The sequence below is a fragment of the Lachnellula hyalina genome (genome assembly GCF_007821495.1).
Source record: "Lachnellula hyalina strain CBS 185.66 chromosome Unknown contig00030, whole genome shotgun sequence".
Lineage (NCBI taxonomy): Eukaryota > Fungi > Ascomycota > Leotiomycetes > Helotiales > Lachnaceae > Lachnellula > Lachnellula hyalina.
The window spans coordinates 110,246-125,674 of record NW_022157144.1 but is presented as its reverse complement, the minus strand read 5'-3'; the positions used below and the strand labels follow the sequence as shown (position 1 = coordinate 125,674).

The following is a 15,429-nucleotide window of genomic DNA, read 5'->3' as shown; positions in this document are numbered from 1 at the left end:
AAGTAGCATGATCGTCTAGATCACGTGAACATTAGTCTATCCTTAGCATATTTGAGGTTTTAAATTATATCTATAATGAGGCAAGCAACAAGGATGTTTTCTTTTACAAAATACATATGCAAAGAGTAGTCTTTGTCAAGTGCAATTTTCCATCTAAGAAATAAATAGCTTTCCGTGGCCCTCGGTTGTAAAACGAGGCTGTGCTACTCTTCGTCTGACTCTTAATACCATTTCCCCATCGCATCCTTTACTTTTCTACAAAACACCGAATCTTCAACCTTACATTGCCTAACAACACACACCACTCGACCGAACACCAGAGATCTTATGGATACTTTACCCGCCGAACTTGGAGCGTTAATCCTAGAGAATGCCCCCGATGTGGGCAGCCTTTGGGCTTTCGTCCGAGCATCGCCCTATTTGCATAGTATCTTCCGCAAGTGTCGAGAACAAATCCTGCCTGTTGTTATCGCTCGTGACATTGGCCCTGTTATTACGGTTGAGGCTCTAGCAGCTCTGGAGTAGGTTCGTTTTCATACAAGTTCGAGAAGGGAGGGGGGAGCTGTTTCGAGGGGGGGCATACGGCGCACGAGACGTTGATTTCTTACAATACTAATTCATCTTAGCTCTTCACGATTTACACTGTATGGAGAAGCGAAAGGGGAAATTACGGTATTTATCCGTGGCCCTCCCAAGTCTGAAGCGTTGAAGTGGATTGAAAATTACTTTTCGGAGTCCGAGGATTTGAGATGGCGTGAAAGCGATGGTGCCAATCGACGAAACATATCACCATCTTCGGACAATATGTTACCGCTCTGGGCATTGCATAAAGAAGTGAAGTTTATAGCCAACCTTTACGTCCAAGAAACCTTACCCATCATGAATCACTACGCCACAGAACACTCCCCAAGTCCGACTACAGGCAAAGCAGATCCACACACACTCGACGACCTTTCGTCCATCGAAAAAGACCGCATCTTACGAGCCATCTACCGCTTCGTGATCTTCGGGAACCTCTTCGCTCGCCCTTCCGCGGAATGGTACTCCGAAGAATTATGCGAGCACTTCCTGTGTCGCTTTCCCGCCTGGCAAGTCGAGGAACTAAGCTGTGTGAATGATTTCATGACCGACAGGATCCGGCAGAAATGGCAGGAGATGGAGGATAATGAATTCAATCGTCTCGCCGCGGGCGATCCGCAGTTGTGGGAAATTGAGCCGAGGCCGGATCCTTGGAATTGTCGCTGGGATGCGGATTTCTATTCCAGTGAGACAAAGGGCCTTTGTTTCGAAGAGAAGCAGGCATTTCTTACTAGTTTGCCTATTGAGGTCTTGACAGCTTTGTTCCAGGCGGAAGGTGGGGTTTTGGAGGAGTTGGTGAGGGGATGGGCGGAGGAGTGGCGGGGTGGGGACGGGCCGTTCTTAATAGAGGCGTTAGATTGTGACCCGAGGTATTTGCCTGTGGATCCTGGGGTGGAGGTGCTCAGATGTGATGCAAAGGTTGAGGCATGGGATGATAGGTCCATGTCTTTGGTTGATCGTGAAAAACCTGATAATGTGATGTCTGCCAATATCGGCTGGTATTGGACGCATGATTGGCAGCCCTTTGAGTTGTATGTTAACTCTACATCCAATGCTTGGGGGGGAGAAGGGGATGATGAGGATAGTGAGGGGTTCCGACGGCTTGGGTACGTGTTCTGGGATCGTTGGCGCCTGAGATCTCTTGAAGAATGCAAGTAAGTGGACTTACTTAATTCGTGCAGATATGTCAAGCTAATGATTTGTAAACAGTTCAGAGTCTTTTGGAAAGAAGATCTTAGAGAAGTTTCCCCGACCAGCTTCTCCAGATAAGAGTCTAAGCGTGGAGGAAAGAATTCGGGAAATGGCGGGTTGTAGGTGTGGTGGGGTTATTAGGCCCGAGGATTCGAAATGTAAGATCAAGGGACATAGGGTGAAGTTTGAGTATCCGTGTGGGCCGGGAGCGACTGGGAAGGAGGTTTGAGTTATGTTTGACATAAGAAAGACTTTACGTATATACTATGTCCTCCTCTTGTTCTAAGAGTATTGGTTACTACTCAACATATCAAGCCCGATACACGAAGCCTTGTATGTTGATATTCTTTGACCATATGAGGTGGTTCGATCGAAAGAGGTCCAGAGGATGTTGGCATTATGTTGCATCTAGGTTAAATATAGACTACCCAGAAAGTCGTTGTTGCCTGCATAATTAGCTACCACCATGAATTTCATTTAACTTCCTATCATGTCAAAATGCATGTAAAGAAAAGTAATATATAATAACGTAAAACCTCTATATTTATCTCATCATACACCCAACTCTTCCTCTTTTCCTTTCCTACTTATCCAGAACAAAAGCCCAAACCTAAACCCCAAAACCAACTGGAAGCCAAGCTAAGCCGGAGGAGGTGCAGGCTTTCCAAAAACCGTCTCCCCCAAAACCTCTCCGCCCCCCAACTTGACAGCCTCCGCCCCTACCATAACAACCAATATCCGACACCACTCGTCCGTGCGATTATGCCACTCATGATTCGTGCCCCTCTGCACAATAACCTCGTTCTGCTTGACGGTCTTCTCGCGTCCTCCATCGAGGCGCAAGACGATTTCGCCGGCTAGCACGACGGCGTAGTCGAGGGAGAGGGTGCGGTGCATGGGCGCGGAGGAGTTGGGTGCTATGTCGGTGGTGCAGAAGAGGACGCCGGAGGGAGGGGACCGCGGGAGGGTGTTGGTGAGGATCGGGAGGGCGGTTTGGTTTGAGGCGGGGACCGTGTCGCTTTTGTGGCTTGGGTGGATGTTAGGGAGAGAGGGACGAGGTGAAGTGGAGAGAGAAGGACTTACAATGAGGAGAAAGAGCTTTTGCCAGGCCCGAAAGGTTGGAAGGCCTCACAAACGGTATCGGCGGCGAAGATGGATACACCATCATTCTTGTGTGTAGTAACGACCATACGGGTTGGGGGAATTGTAGATGCCATTGCTGATATAGAAAGCGAAGTTGGAAGTAATTCTTTCGTTTGCTAGATGTTTGATATTGAAGTGAAGGTAAAGTGATAGATAGATAGATCTTAGACTGCCTTTCCGATCGATTTGGTTTGATTTGATTTGATTTGATTTGATCGTCCAAGTGAAGATAAACCTCTTTACTCTGTACTGCTGCTAATATCCTTTCAATCGAGAGAGAAATAACATCTTTATATACCTCCCTGTGCGGCACATAACAAAACTCACAGGATGAACAAGTACGCAGCCTAGCCTCGCACAAACAACATGCTGATTGGTTCGCACTGCTCGCTCACCAGGACTGTTTTGGGGAAAGCGGGGCGAGGCTACCTTACCCCCGCAGCCGCACCCGAAAGCGGCGTCTTTACTCCGTAGCGTGCCACGGACACCCTCCCCATGCAGATCCCTCTCGCAAGCAGGGATCTGTTTTGGTACAAGTGCGGCGAGGCTGACAAGCAGTCAGGGTGTGTCAGTGTCAGAAATGTCAGGCTTTGAGTCAGACAGAATTCCTAATGGTAAGGTTGAAGTATATGCTTACTTACCTTTACGGAGTATGCGGTGCAGCTAGCCTCAATCTGTTTACAATACAGATATTCAATATAAGCTCTTCCGTTATGCATACAGATCATATTCATTATGTGCACCCCTCTCTACTATAACAATCATAAAATGCAAAAGCAAATGAGGTATATCCTCAAACTCCAACGCCCCAGAATGTCTCATATCCAGTACCGCTGCCTTTTCCCCCCTTATTTCGGTGCCTCGCCCTCTACAAACCTCAAGGCTTCTTCACGACTAACAGCATCAATGCCACTCGTCTTGTTATGAAACGTAACTCCGTAACACTTATCCGCAACGAGCAACATCTCTGGCCTAAAGGTCGTGCAAATAAACTGCCCACTCATGCCACCAGCCCCATTCTCATTGTCCTGAGAACTCTGCTGGAGCGAGATTTCTTCCAGCATCTGCGCGACGGCCGTGCGGTATTGTGCGTCGAGATTGGCGTCGATTTCGTCGAAGAGGTAGAAGGGTGCTGGGTCGCATTGTTGGATTGCGAAGACCAGGGCTAGGGCGCAGAGACCTAGTGGTTTGTTAGATATAAGTTGTGAGAAGGGGAAGTGACGTACTCTTTTGACCACCGCTCAACTGCTGGATTCGTTGTTGTTCGTCATGCTTGCTGTTGAAAGATACGCTGATGCCGACACCGGTGTAATTCTCAACCGACTCACGAGGCTCGTCATCTGAGTCTTCTTCCTCACGAACACGTTGGTCCATCTTGCGTTGGATGATGAGCTTGCCGCGACCAGCAGGAACTAAACGCTCAAATATAGATGCAAACTCTTTAGAGACTTGTTTGAATGTCCGTTCAATGGCTTCGTCCTTGCGTGTATCCAGAATCTCGACCAGTTCTTGAATCGAGGATTGAGCTTTGTCGAGCTCTAGTCGTCGCTTAGTTAGGGAATCTCGTTGGCTCGTGAAGGTATTATATTGCTCAAAAGCTTTCTTGTTGACGTGCTTGAATCTCTTCAAAGCCTCGGTAACTTTCTTGAGACGAGAAGTAACCTGTGAACAATTAGCACATGTCAATACTCTTGCAGCAAGATGCTTACAGTCTTGGACTCGACATTGGAAAACTTCTCGAAGGCCTCCTCGGGAAGAACACCCAGATCACGAATATTCTTAGCACATTCCGCAGCTGAGACAATCAATAAGGCCTTCTTGGCGCTGCTCTTCTCCATCTTCTTGTGGCGCTTTTCAATGGATTTGGCCAACTCCTGCTGTTGTTCTTCTTTTTGAATCTTGATCTTTTGCAGATTGGCAACCTTATTCTCAGCTGCTTCTATTGCAACATCGTTCTCCTTCAGTTTCTCCTCCACGACGGCAGCGGCTTTCTGGATGCGCTTGAGCTCACGCTGCGACTCTTTAAGGCTTCCAGAACCAATACCAGCATTGGTATCAATTTCTTGACTGTTCAATTGGTCCAACTTCATTCTCAGGTTCTCGCGCAAGTCGACTTCGAGAAGTTGCTTCCGGCCCTCAAGCTCCTGTTTACTCTTGCTCAAATCGTTCCATTGCTTTCGTAAGTCTGCGACGGTCGTAGTTAGCTGTTCCAGTTGGGTTTCTTCGTTCGCAGTTAGTGCCTTCTTGAAGTCGGAAGATAACTCTTGTTCGAATCCATCTACAGTGTCGCCATAATCCTTGAGCAACTTTTCAACAATCTCTCTTCGACGAATGTGATCTTCCAGCTGACCTCTCTGCTTCTCCAAATGTGAACTCAAGACTCTCAACTTCATCTTCAGCGGGTCAAAGCTGTCGTCGAGTTGACGCAATTTCTGCTCGAGCTTTTGAAGCTCTCCCATCGCAGCAGTAATCTCTTGGTCCTTTCTCTCAACCTCCTGTCTAACCTCAACAGCACGTCTCCTCAAGGTTTCAAATTCGTCTCGCCACTTGTTAACAGACCGAACTGCTTGCAGTCGTGATCTGCGAGTGTCGATGAAACCTCCTGTCAGAGCACCCTTCTTGTTTGCAGTGTCACCTTCCGGGGTGATGGCATTGCAATTATGAGTACGAGCGTATTGCGAAGCAATGGCAAGATTTGGACAGATAATAGTCTTGCCAAAGACTTGGCTCATAGCTCTCTCGAACTTAGCTTCATAGGTGAGCATGCTTATCAATGACATAGCATCGGATGCTTTCGGCAGCTTCGCTGGCTTGGGTCGAAGCTGGCTCAAAGGCATGAAAGTGACTCGACCTCCTCTTTGCTTCTGCAAAGCGTCCATAAGTATAGTAGCTGTCTCTTCATTGTCAACGACATAGTGAAACAAGCTGTTGCCAGCGGTTTGTTCTGCCGCAGTTCGACAGTCTTCTGGTACCTCAAATAACTCTGCCAGAGTGCCGTAGGCTCCTTCAAGATTATTCTCTTGTTTGAGGCGGCGTACTGTTGCCAAACCACGAGAGGTTGCGCCGTCCATGGTATGAGATAGATCTCGCTCAGCACGCTCCTTCTCATGTCGAGCATCGCTTATAACCGAATCAAGCTTGTCATCTTCGCGGCGAAGCAACTTGCGCTCGTCGGTCAGTTTCTCCAGAGCATCCTTTGCAATGGTGACCTGCTCGGATAAGGCTTGTCGGCTGCCACCCCAGCCATCCAGTCGTTTCCGGAGGCCAGCAATTTCTTCTTCCAGGTTCTTGATTTCAGACTGCACAGACTTGACCTCCTCGTCCGCGTTCAAGCGATTAGCCTTTTGCACACCCATAGCTATATTCAGCTCCTCAATTTCACTTTTGAGCCACTTATCACGTTCAGCCTTACTTTTGAACTGCGAGGTCCGACCTTGCTTGTTGTAGAGTCGATTTTGGGTGGCCTCCGCAGCATCAAGTTTCTGCTTGACTTCCGTCTCATTATCCTTCCGCTTCTTGTACTCAGGTAAAATCTTCTTCAGCTCGGCCTCTTTGGCAGCGATTTCCTGCTTCACTGACTTGAGCTCCTCCTGATGTTGCGACCGGGCTTGTTCGGTGGATGATAAGCCATCGGAGAGAGTTTTGACGTCCAATTCAATCTTAGCCTGCGTCTTCCAAGTGTCACGTCGATCCTCCTCTAGCTGGCGTCGTTCGAGTCTGAGAAGCTCCATCTGGCGGTTCAATTGTTTGATTTCGTCGTCCACCTCGGTAATTGCACGCTCGCCCTCCAAGAAAGCCCCCTGGTCTTCATCCGTACCCTCGATGCCATCTCGGCGCAAATCCTCAATTTCATCTAGAGCCTCGGCTAAGATAACTTGCTCTCGATGGTAGAACGCGTACTCAAGACAACGGCGTTCCTTATCTTTTTCTTGGTAGCCACGCAGCTCTTCCTTTTCTTCCTCCAACTCCGAAAGACGTTCCTTGATGTAATCGAGTGTCTCATCAATCTTGGCACGCTTGTTATTTGTATCGGTCATGATCTTTAATGATTCAGATCGACGTGCCTCATATATCTGGGTGCCGGCAACTTCCTTAAGGAGATTTAGTCTCTCCGTATCCTTCATATTGGTCAACGCCGTGACACGACCCTGGGGTACGATGTAGTAAGGGTTTGACCGTGAGAAACCAGCCGATTCTAATAGATTCATGACATCTGTCTTAGTCGCATTCTTGCGATCAAGCGAGTATTCATCCTTCTTTAAACCAATCGTGCGTCGCAGGATCACCTCGTCCTTTCCAGTGGGGAATCGCTCATCGCTATTGTCGAAGATGATCTCCACGTAGGCAGACATCACGGCGGACCCTGAACCTTCGTGTAGCAGAGCCTGTCGCTCTTCGCGACCCATCTGAGTGTAGGAATCGCTGAGCACGAATCGAATTGCGGCAAAGAAGTTACTCTTTCCAGAGCCATTGCGACCAACAACAACATTCGTTTTTGGGGAGAAGGGTTCGATGACAGTCTGCTCCTTGTAACTGTAGATTCTTAGCTATGACCTAGGGAAAGAATCTCATGAGAGTTTTACCTCTTGAAGCCCTGGATGATGATCTGCTTGATGTACATCTTTGCGATCCGTTTGCGCCCGCGGGGCAGTAGTCGTCCGGGACTTTCGAGGATTGCTCAGAGTAGGTATATATTGTCGCACTTCTATATCGCGCGGCTGATTATTTGAGTCCCTCCCGGATTTCAAAGCTTCCAGGAGCAATATCGTGGAGGCGTAAGCAGTTGTTGAAGTTCCCGTTGCATCACGCGTAGGAAGAAGTTGACGCGCCAAATATCCTGAAAGTCGCGAGGTCCCGAAATGGCCTTAGCGCTGATCTTCCCTCACCGCCAACAAAAGAAGTGAGGGGTCTGGCAGAATTACTTTGACATGGAAAGAAAAGATTCTATGATCCCTCGAAATTACAAGTTATAACCCTTTTGAACTCAACATTTCAAGAAGATGGCAGAACCTCCGAATACCCCCCAGGTCTCTATGCCCTCTACTCCAGCAGACGGACAGTCTCCCACTCATACCTATGTGCCAAATCACGGCTACGATACCTCTTCATCTGCCCAAGATGCCCCACCAAGCTCTGCTGGTGGCCAAACAGAATACGCCGCCGACAACGAAGATGAGGTCTACGACGATCTGTTCGACGAGGATGAAGAGGAATACTTTGAGGATATGGAGTACGATCCATCTTCCGGAGATCTCACCAAGTCTTACAACCGCCAACGCAAGATGAACGACCAGAGCGCCACTGCCCCGCGCATAAACCCACAACAAAAGCCAAGTGCAAACACCAAGTCCAGCGTCGATGATCAGATATCTAGTCTTGCAAAGCATGCCGGGAAGATCCGGCTTGACGGTGGAGAGTCCCATCGAACTCACGGAAAGGACAAATCAGACCGAGCAACCAGTGAGCAGGTCTTAGATCCACGGACACGGATGCTACTCTTGCAGATGATCAATCGAGGCGTAGTATCAGAAGTCAATGGGTGTCTGAGTACCGGCAAAGAAGCAAATGTCTACGGAGCGCTATCGATGTCATCTTCCGAGGGCGAAGAATCCCAACCAATTCATCGAGCTATCAAAGTCTACAAGACAAGCATTCTGGTGTTCAAGGACCGTGATCGCTATGTAACCGGAGAACATCGCTTCCGATCAGGCTACAACAAGGGCAATAACCGCGCTATGGTCAAAGTTTGGGCGGAGAAGGAATTCCGAAATCTAAAGCGATTATACCTTGCTGGAATCCCTTGTCCGGAACCTGTCTACCTACGACTTCACGTTCTAGTCATGGGGTTTTTGGGTGATAAGAAGGGATGGGCTGCGCCACGGCTGCGAGATGTCGAACTCCACGGTGACGACGTGGACGAGCAATGGAGAGTCTTGTATCTTCAGATGCTTGGGCTGATGCGACGAATGTATCAGACTTGCAAACTCGTCCACGCAGATCTGAGCGAGTATAATGTTTTATACCACGAGAAAAAGTTGTTCATCATCGATGTCTCTCAGAGTGTTGAGCACGATCATCCTCGATCTCTCGAGTTTCTGCGAATGGATATTAAAAACGTGTCTGATTTCTTTAGGCGTAAGAGTGTCAATGTCCTATCCGAGCAAAGTGTCTTTGGATTTATCTCAGCCCACAGTGGACAAATACAGGAACCTGGCCTCACAGATTCCCTCGAGAAATTGTTCGTCGAACGGCCTGTGGTAGAGGAAGGCGAGCAAGCTGCTGCCGAGCAAGAAGTCGAGAACGAAGTCTTTCGCCAGCAATACATTCCGCAAACATTAGAACAAGTATATGACTTCGAGCGCGACGCAGAGAAAATTGGCAAGGGTCAGAAGGATGACTTAGTATACCGAAATTTACTCGCAGACAAGGTACCCATGTCATCGGGAAACGAAGCTGATGGCGAAGATACAATGGGTGGTAGTTCTTCCGCGGAGGATGATGAAGAGGGTAGCGATACCGAAGATGAGAGTCGATTCGAAAAGGGCACACCAAGGGGGAAGAGGTTCGAGGATAAAGATGTCAAGAAGGTACACGCTTCCATGTCTCCCGACTTTCACCAGCTCACATTTACTAGGAACACAAAAAAGCAGTCAAGGAAGACAAACGCGAAAAGAGAAAAGAAAAGATGCCCAAGCATCTCAAAAAGAAGCTCGTCAGCTCATCAGCCAAGCACAAGCACTGATTCGATATCAAATCAAAGAAACCATACCAATATACCAACGCTGCCCCAATATGAACATGCCGAAGTGAGTTCAGTTTCCCGGGAAGTTTCCCTCGACCTTACAAACTGCAGTCAGTATACAACCAGACTTCTATTATGTCTGGTTACCCCTGCGACCACACATGAAGCGCTCGAATGACGAAAACAAAATCTTCTCCAAGTCAGGCAGATGGCCGCGTTCTGCATTCGTCTGCAAAACCTCCATCGAGCCTTTCCGCGGAGAAGCTGAGAAGCTTTCCTTCTCTCCAGAGAAGGATGGTTATGCTGATCAAAGAGAGCACTGACGAGCGCTTCATGTGACCTACTTTTTGCTGGTCCAGATTTCATTGTCGTCTTATTCCACGTGTTGGTTGATTCTACTCCTTCGTAGATCTAAGGTCTTAAATCCAACTTTGACCGGGTGTATTCAATCTTCTTGCTATAATATTATATCATATCAACCTATTCTCTCCCCCCTCGTATCATTCCTCCTCGCTTGATCTCGCGCCCACGTAATAGGGTCTTTCCACCTCGCAACACTCGTCGCCACCGAATCCCTCTGCGCAGCACCCTTATTAATACCAAGCGGCTCCACATCATCAACATCTACACTATCCCGTTGGTGTCGAAAGTCATTGTTCTTGTTCTTCCCCTTCATAATCCCGCCACCAAAGCCTAGCTCCCGTTCGGTGAGTATATCGGTCCTTACTCTCCCAAGACGCTCTTCGCGATCTATGGCTTTATTGCCTAGTGTGCTGCCACCCGTATGCGGATCTTCTTTCTCGGCGGCGAAGAAGTCGTCTGGCATGGTGGCCATATCGTTGTGATTATTATTATGACTTGCTTCCGGACGTCGGGGATTAAAGATAGGCGGCATGAAATCCGCTACTGTAGTTCTATTCCCAAAAGCGGCGGAACCGTTATGATTGTCGTAGGTGTTGGGAAGATTCGGGTTCCGAGACTGGAAGATTGGTGGGACGAATTGTGCCATTGTGTTTTGACCTCCAGAGGTGGCCGAGGATTCAGAACCCCAGATTGAACGAGTGGCGTTGCTGCGGTTGGAGGGGAAGTTAGGGGCGGGGTACTGAGCACGGTGGGCTTTGAAACGACGTCGGATCAAAAAGATGATGAGGCCTATGAAAAGTGCTGCGGCAACTAGGTGTATGTTAGTGAAAATAGACCTGGAGAGGGGTGGGCGATGCAACATACTTCCTCCTATGATACCTAGAACCAGAGCTGTTGAATTTGTCGATGTGGAAGCGGAAATTCCAGCCGAGGATTCCTCTTTAGCTGATGATGCCTTTGCTGGAGCGACCGTTCCAACGAGAGCTGAACTAGATTGGATTGGAAGGGCGGACGGTGGCTCGGATTTGGCGATGGGTGCAGCCGAGGATGCCAAGATAATTGCACCAGCGGCTGAGCCTGATACTGATGTAGAGAGCGTTGTCTTAGGAGGTGGAGGGAGAGGTAGAGACTAGATCTGGTCAGAGTGTTGGAAATATGAATCAACATTTTAACTTACTGATGTTGTCACAGCGGCTGCTGAGGTAGCAGCAGGTGGCTTTGGAGGTGGAACTGACGTTGCTGCCGTCGTACTTGCGGCTTGTGAGCTCGCTGTTGCCGATGTCAAAGTCTGAGAAGCCTGGGTAGTCGAGAAAGAAATCTGTGAAGTAGCCGGGGGAGGCGGTGGTGCTGATGTCTGAGCTTGAGCCGTCGAAGTGCTGCTATCATCATCGCTACTTTCACCATCGTCCTCCACCTTCACTTCTTTCGACTTTTCTTTCTTCTCATCGTCACCTCGTCTCGCTTTCCTCCAACGTGGGAGACCCTCCCATCTTGCTTTCCTCCTCCTGGGGACTGGGTCCCGTGATTCGTATCGCTCTCGGAAAGACATTATTGGGGGGAGTTGGGGACGGTAGATGAAAGATCAAGACTGCTTTTAGTTCGTTGAATTCCAGATTCAAAGAGTGAAGAAATAGACAGCCAGTGTCAGATAGAAGGAAAGTGCCAGCACGATGCGTTTACCAGAAACGCACGAACAGGTAGAAATTCCGTTGAAGCCCAGGACCAGGATCAAACAGATGTATTATAATTTGGGCAACAGCCAAGGAATTGGCCACGACTAGACTGGAAGCGCCGCCACGACATATCGTGAACGACTGCTTCACCTGAACCCTATGAAAATGGCGCTTGAAACCGATTATCAAATATCTCCGCCTCCATACGAGACCACTCAGCGCATACCCGAGACCATACAGCCCTAGAAGAAACGGAGAACATGGAGAAGAATCATCTGTATTGCGCAAGAATCGTCGAAGATCGGCAAAAACGACAGGATCTATGCCAACCGAATTCTCTTGGCGATGTTTGGGTTGCGGCTACCAAGAACGATCGTGAGACTGCCCAGAGACTTGGCTGTTCGATCTCCTGAATAGGCGTTCCGATACACGACAGAAGAAACGTAACTATGGATGCATAGCAGCAACAAGATGTATCAGTAGTGGATGTCCAAGATTCGAACTCTCCGAGCGTGAAAGATCTCGACTTCAAGATGCGACGCGTGCATTTCCCTCGCCATGGACAAATTTAACACTGAAGCTGGTAAAACGAAATATCAAAATGGACGATTGGAGAGATAAAATCAAGCTAGATATTGCTTGTTTTGGGTTCATGTTCAAAGAGACGAATAAACGCCAATCCTCTATACACAGAAGAGAGGAAAGGAGAAGGAAACTAGGCGAAACTATTCACCAGATTCCAACAGATTCACCTGGTAGGACTTTGCGACTAGTCGAGAGAGAAGGGCTTGATATCGCACTTCCATCTGCAGAGGCTGCTTCATTCCGCCCTGAAGATACGTAAGTCTCAAAAATTCCATTAGCTGAATCCAATGTCCTTCTCAGAAGACCTCGCAAACCCAAGACCGATCGTCTCGTCGACTGGAAACTCATATTCCAAGCCTACGGTATTATTGGTGTGCTCGAGACATTTTGCTCGTTTATCATGTCTTACTTATTTGCAACGCTGCGGCATTACCTTCAGCGACTTGTGGTTCGGTTACGGTAGTCTTCCCGATAGTATCGATGCAGAATATGCAGTTGCCAGACTCAGTGAGGCTTCCAGTATCTACTTTGTGAATCTAGTCGTCATGCAATGTTTTACCCTAATGACACTTCGTACGCGCCGTCTAGGTATTTTCCAACACCCTCCAGCATTCAACAAGATGATGCAGAACCTGTAACCCTTCCCAGCTATTGTCTTCGCGCTGGTCATGGCTATTTTTTGGCTTTATATCCCACAATTACAGTTAACTCTGGGTACGAGCTAAGTTCCGGCTGAGCATTTCTTCTTGCCGGCTGCGTTTGGACTTGGCATTCTGCTTTTGGATGAAGCTAGAAAATGGGGTGTGAGTAAGTGGCCAAAGGGTATTTTAGCCAAGATGGCTTGGTAAAGGGAAAGACCTGAATCCACCATATATCAATATTGTACTTAAACAGTTGAAGGTCCTATAATGAAAGACTATAGCTGGTAACACCAGTTAATAAAATGACACCCCTCAAAGCTTCAAGTCTACTTCACCCCGCCTCTTGAAATCTACCTCTGCAAACATATTCGGCATTATAGTAAATTCCTGGAAGTCATTCTTGGGCCGATTATCCACGCCACCCTTTCTCTCCACATCACCCTTGAGTCTAAACTCCCAATTCCTCAACAGCTCAATGCATACAACCTTGATCTCATTGCTTGCAAAGAATCTACCGGGGCAGGCATGGTTTCCATGACCAAAGTTGAGAGATTCGGGCGATGTAGTGACGAATTGATGCTTGTTCTCCATTCCCTTAATGGCGCGTAAGTTCGAAAAGCGGAACCCGTCAAACTCAGTGGGGGGTTTGGCACCAGGTGGGTTGTAAGAGGGCGAATAGGTAGTCGTGCCTGCTGAGGTATGCACAGCATATGCTGCGACACCAAAGTGTGTGCCTTTAGGCAAGACAAGTCCAGTCGACAAAGTAAGATCAGAGGTCACCACGCGGGGATTTGACACTAGATACGGGGATGAGTACCAAATCTTTCAACAATTTGAACTGAATACATACTTATGGAAAGCGGGGACAGTCTTTGAGACTCTTTGAGGAAGCTATCTAGCTTGCGGAGCTTTGCCATGCTGGTCTTCTTAAGCTTCAAGAAACCTTCACCGTCGATATCATATCCATCTTGTCGGAGAACATCATCAATCTCCTTGCGTAAAGGTTCGACATACTCGGGCCGACAGGCTAGGTCATAAATGGTGTGGCATATAGACATGCTTGTTGTGGAAATCGCGGCAAATGATACTGTAGGGCTTGTAAGACTTTTACCCATTCATCCAGCAAGAACAAGACTTACGCATCATCTGGTTGATACCTAAGACCAGTGCGTCAGCACGCTCCTTCTGATCTATATGATTAAGAAGCCATGAGATCATTGTTCCTTGCTCGTCTTCATATCCCTCTAGCCCCGACTTTTCGCCTTGGGCTTTTGCTAGGCAATCTTTGAGGATTGGCGTCAGCAATTCCGCACCACGCGTTTTGTGCTGATTGAGTCTTCGAATTTCTGGGAGGAATGGGGCAACGAATGGCCGCATCCAGCTGCTCCATTCCAGTATCGCCAGCCTTGCCAAATGAGCATTGGACGCAAATTCTGTCGTCGAAGAAACTGCGAAGAGTAGGGAGTCAGCTTTATTCTCCAAGATATGTTAGAGTGTGTAGCGAAAAATCAGAAAATAGGCATTCTCCGAGCAAGATCTTCGGAAACACATTCTAGGATCGTAGAGGAGTATTGATATAAGAAACATGAAATTTCAATTCACGTACTCCACTCCTCTTCTCTGCTTAAAGGGCGACCGACGAATACACGACCACTTAATAAAGCCACAATGCGAGCTAGCTTTCCGTAGAGTTCAATCGAAGTCCAGTCATAACATGGTCCAAATTCTTTGTCGAGCGCGTACTTGATTTCATTCTGAAGTCCATCCAGAGCGCCGGCAATGTTGCGTGTCAAATCAATCTTCACGGCAGCCACTAGTTCGGATCTATCATCGCCAAACCCAGTGTGCCTTCCAGCAAATACTTCTCGAAGCAATTCATTGAAAGACGCCTTTTTCTCGGGGAGATTCTTTATTTCATCCAACATGGATATTGGAAGCATGACTGTTGGGGGTGAAGTTGGCATGAAGAATGGTGTATCTGGATACTGTTGGATAATATAAATTATTAGTTCTATAGCCATATGTTGGTATAATGAAGAAGATTGTATGTTGTCTTTACCTTTATAGTTCCCTCTATCAGGTCCTTTGCCCAATCATCACTCTCGGGCAAACCCACGAGCGGTAGATTTAGGCGTTTAGGGCGATTGAGGAGGTATCTTACAAAGGCAGCAAGGATGAGTAAAGAAATCACGCTTAATATGAGAGGCGACCTCATAGCGAAGGTCTTAAACTCGTTGGATACTGTAGTGGACGCCATTGTCTGATGACTTGAATGCCTTTCAATCGACATATGATGGTATTTTGTAATATACTATGAGTTATAAGGATCAACGTGACAAGAAATTCTATGAATAGTGGAGAGGTAGAGTGGAAAAGGAAGCGGGCAAACTTCATGGCTATAACAAAAGTTCTTTGGCGTCAGTTGCATAAATGAGCCATGAATCATTATCCGGATAATCAACACTTCCGTTGATTTGCATATCTCGAATTGAACAGTCCACTTGAAAACGTC

General features: G+C 47.7%; 4 protein-coding genes across 4 annotated transcripts; 1 reads left to right on the top strand and 3 right to left on the bottom strand.

Annotated features, from left to right (window-relative positions):
* Positions 1–2,409: 2,409 nt before the first annotated feature.
* On the bottom strand, positions 2,410–2,987 carry LHYA1_G003451 (uncharacterized protein; the record flags this gene model as incomplete). Its single annotated transcript, XM_031148421.1, has 2 exons — positions 2,410–2,797; positions 2,854–2,987. The coding sequence occupies 2 exons, from the start codon at positions 2,985–2,987 to the stop codon at positions 2,410–2,412; spliced, it is 522 nt and encodes a 173-aa protein (XP_031007281.1).
* A 774-nt stretch (positions 2,988–3,761) lies between these two features.
* On the bottom strand, positions 3,762–7,534 carry sudA (Chromosome segregation protein; the record flags this gene model as incomplete). Its single annotated transcript, XM_031148420.1, has 4 exons — positions 3,762–4,093; positions 4,140–4,575; positions 4,623–7,446; positions 7,497–7,534. 4 exons carry the CDS (start codon positions 7,532–7,534, stop codon positions 3,762–3,764), a joined length of 3,630 nt encoding a protein of 1,209 aa, XP_031007298.1.
* A 379-nt stretch (positions 7,535–7,913) lies between these two features.
* Positions 7,914–9,655, top strand: LHYA1_G003449 (Serine/threonine-protein kinase; the record flags this gene model as incomplete). The annotated part of the gene is made up of 2 exons (XM_031148419.1): positions 7,914–9,500; positions 9,548–9,655. The coding sequence occupies 2 exons, from the start codon at positions 7,914–7,916 to the stop codon at positions 9,653–9,655; spliced, it is 1,695 nt and encodes a 564-aa protein (XP_031007254.1).
* A 3,574-nt stretch (positions 9,656–13,229) lies between these two features.
* P450-3 (Cytochrome P450 monooygenase) lies at positions 13,230–15,174 on the bottom strand (the record flags this gene model as incomplete). Its single annotated transcript, XM_031148418.1, has 5 exons — positions 13,230–13,714; positions 13,768–14,004; positions 14,057–14,365; positions 14,524–14,902; positions 14,977–15,174. The coding sequence occupies 5 exons, from the start codon at positions 15,172–15,174 to the stop codon at positions 13,230–13,232; spliced, it is 1,608 nt and encodes a 535-aa protein (XP_031007255.1).
* Between the last annotated feature and the right edge of the window lie 255 nt (positions 15,175–15,429).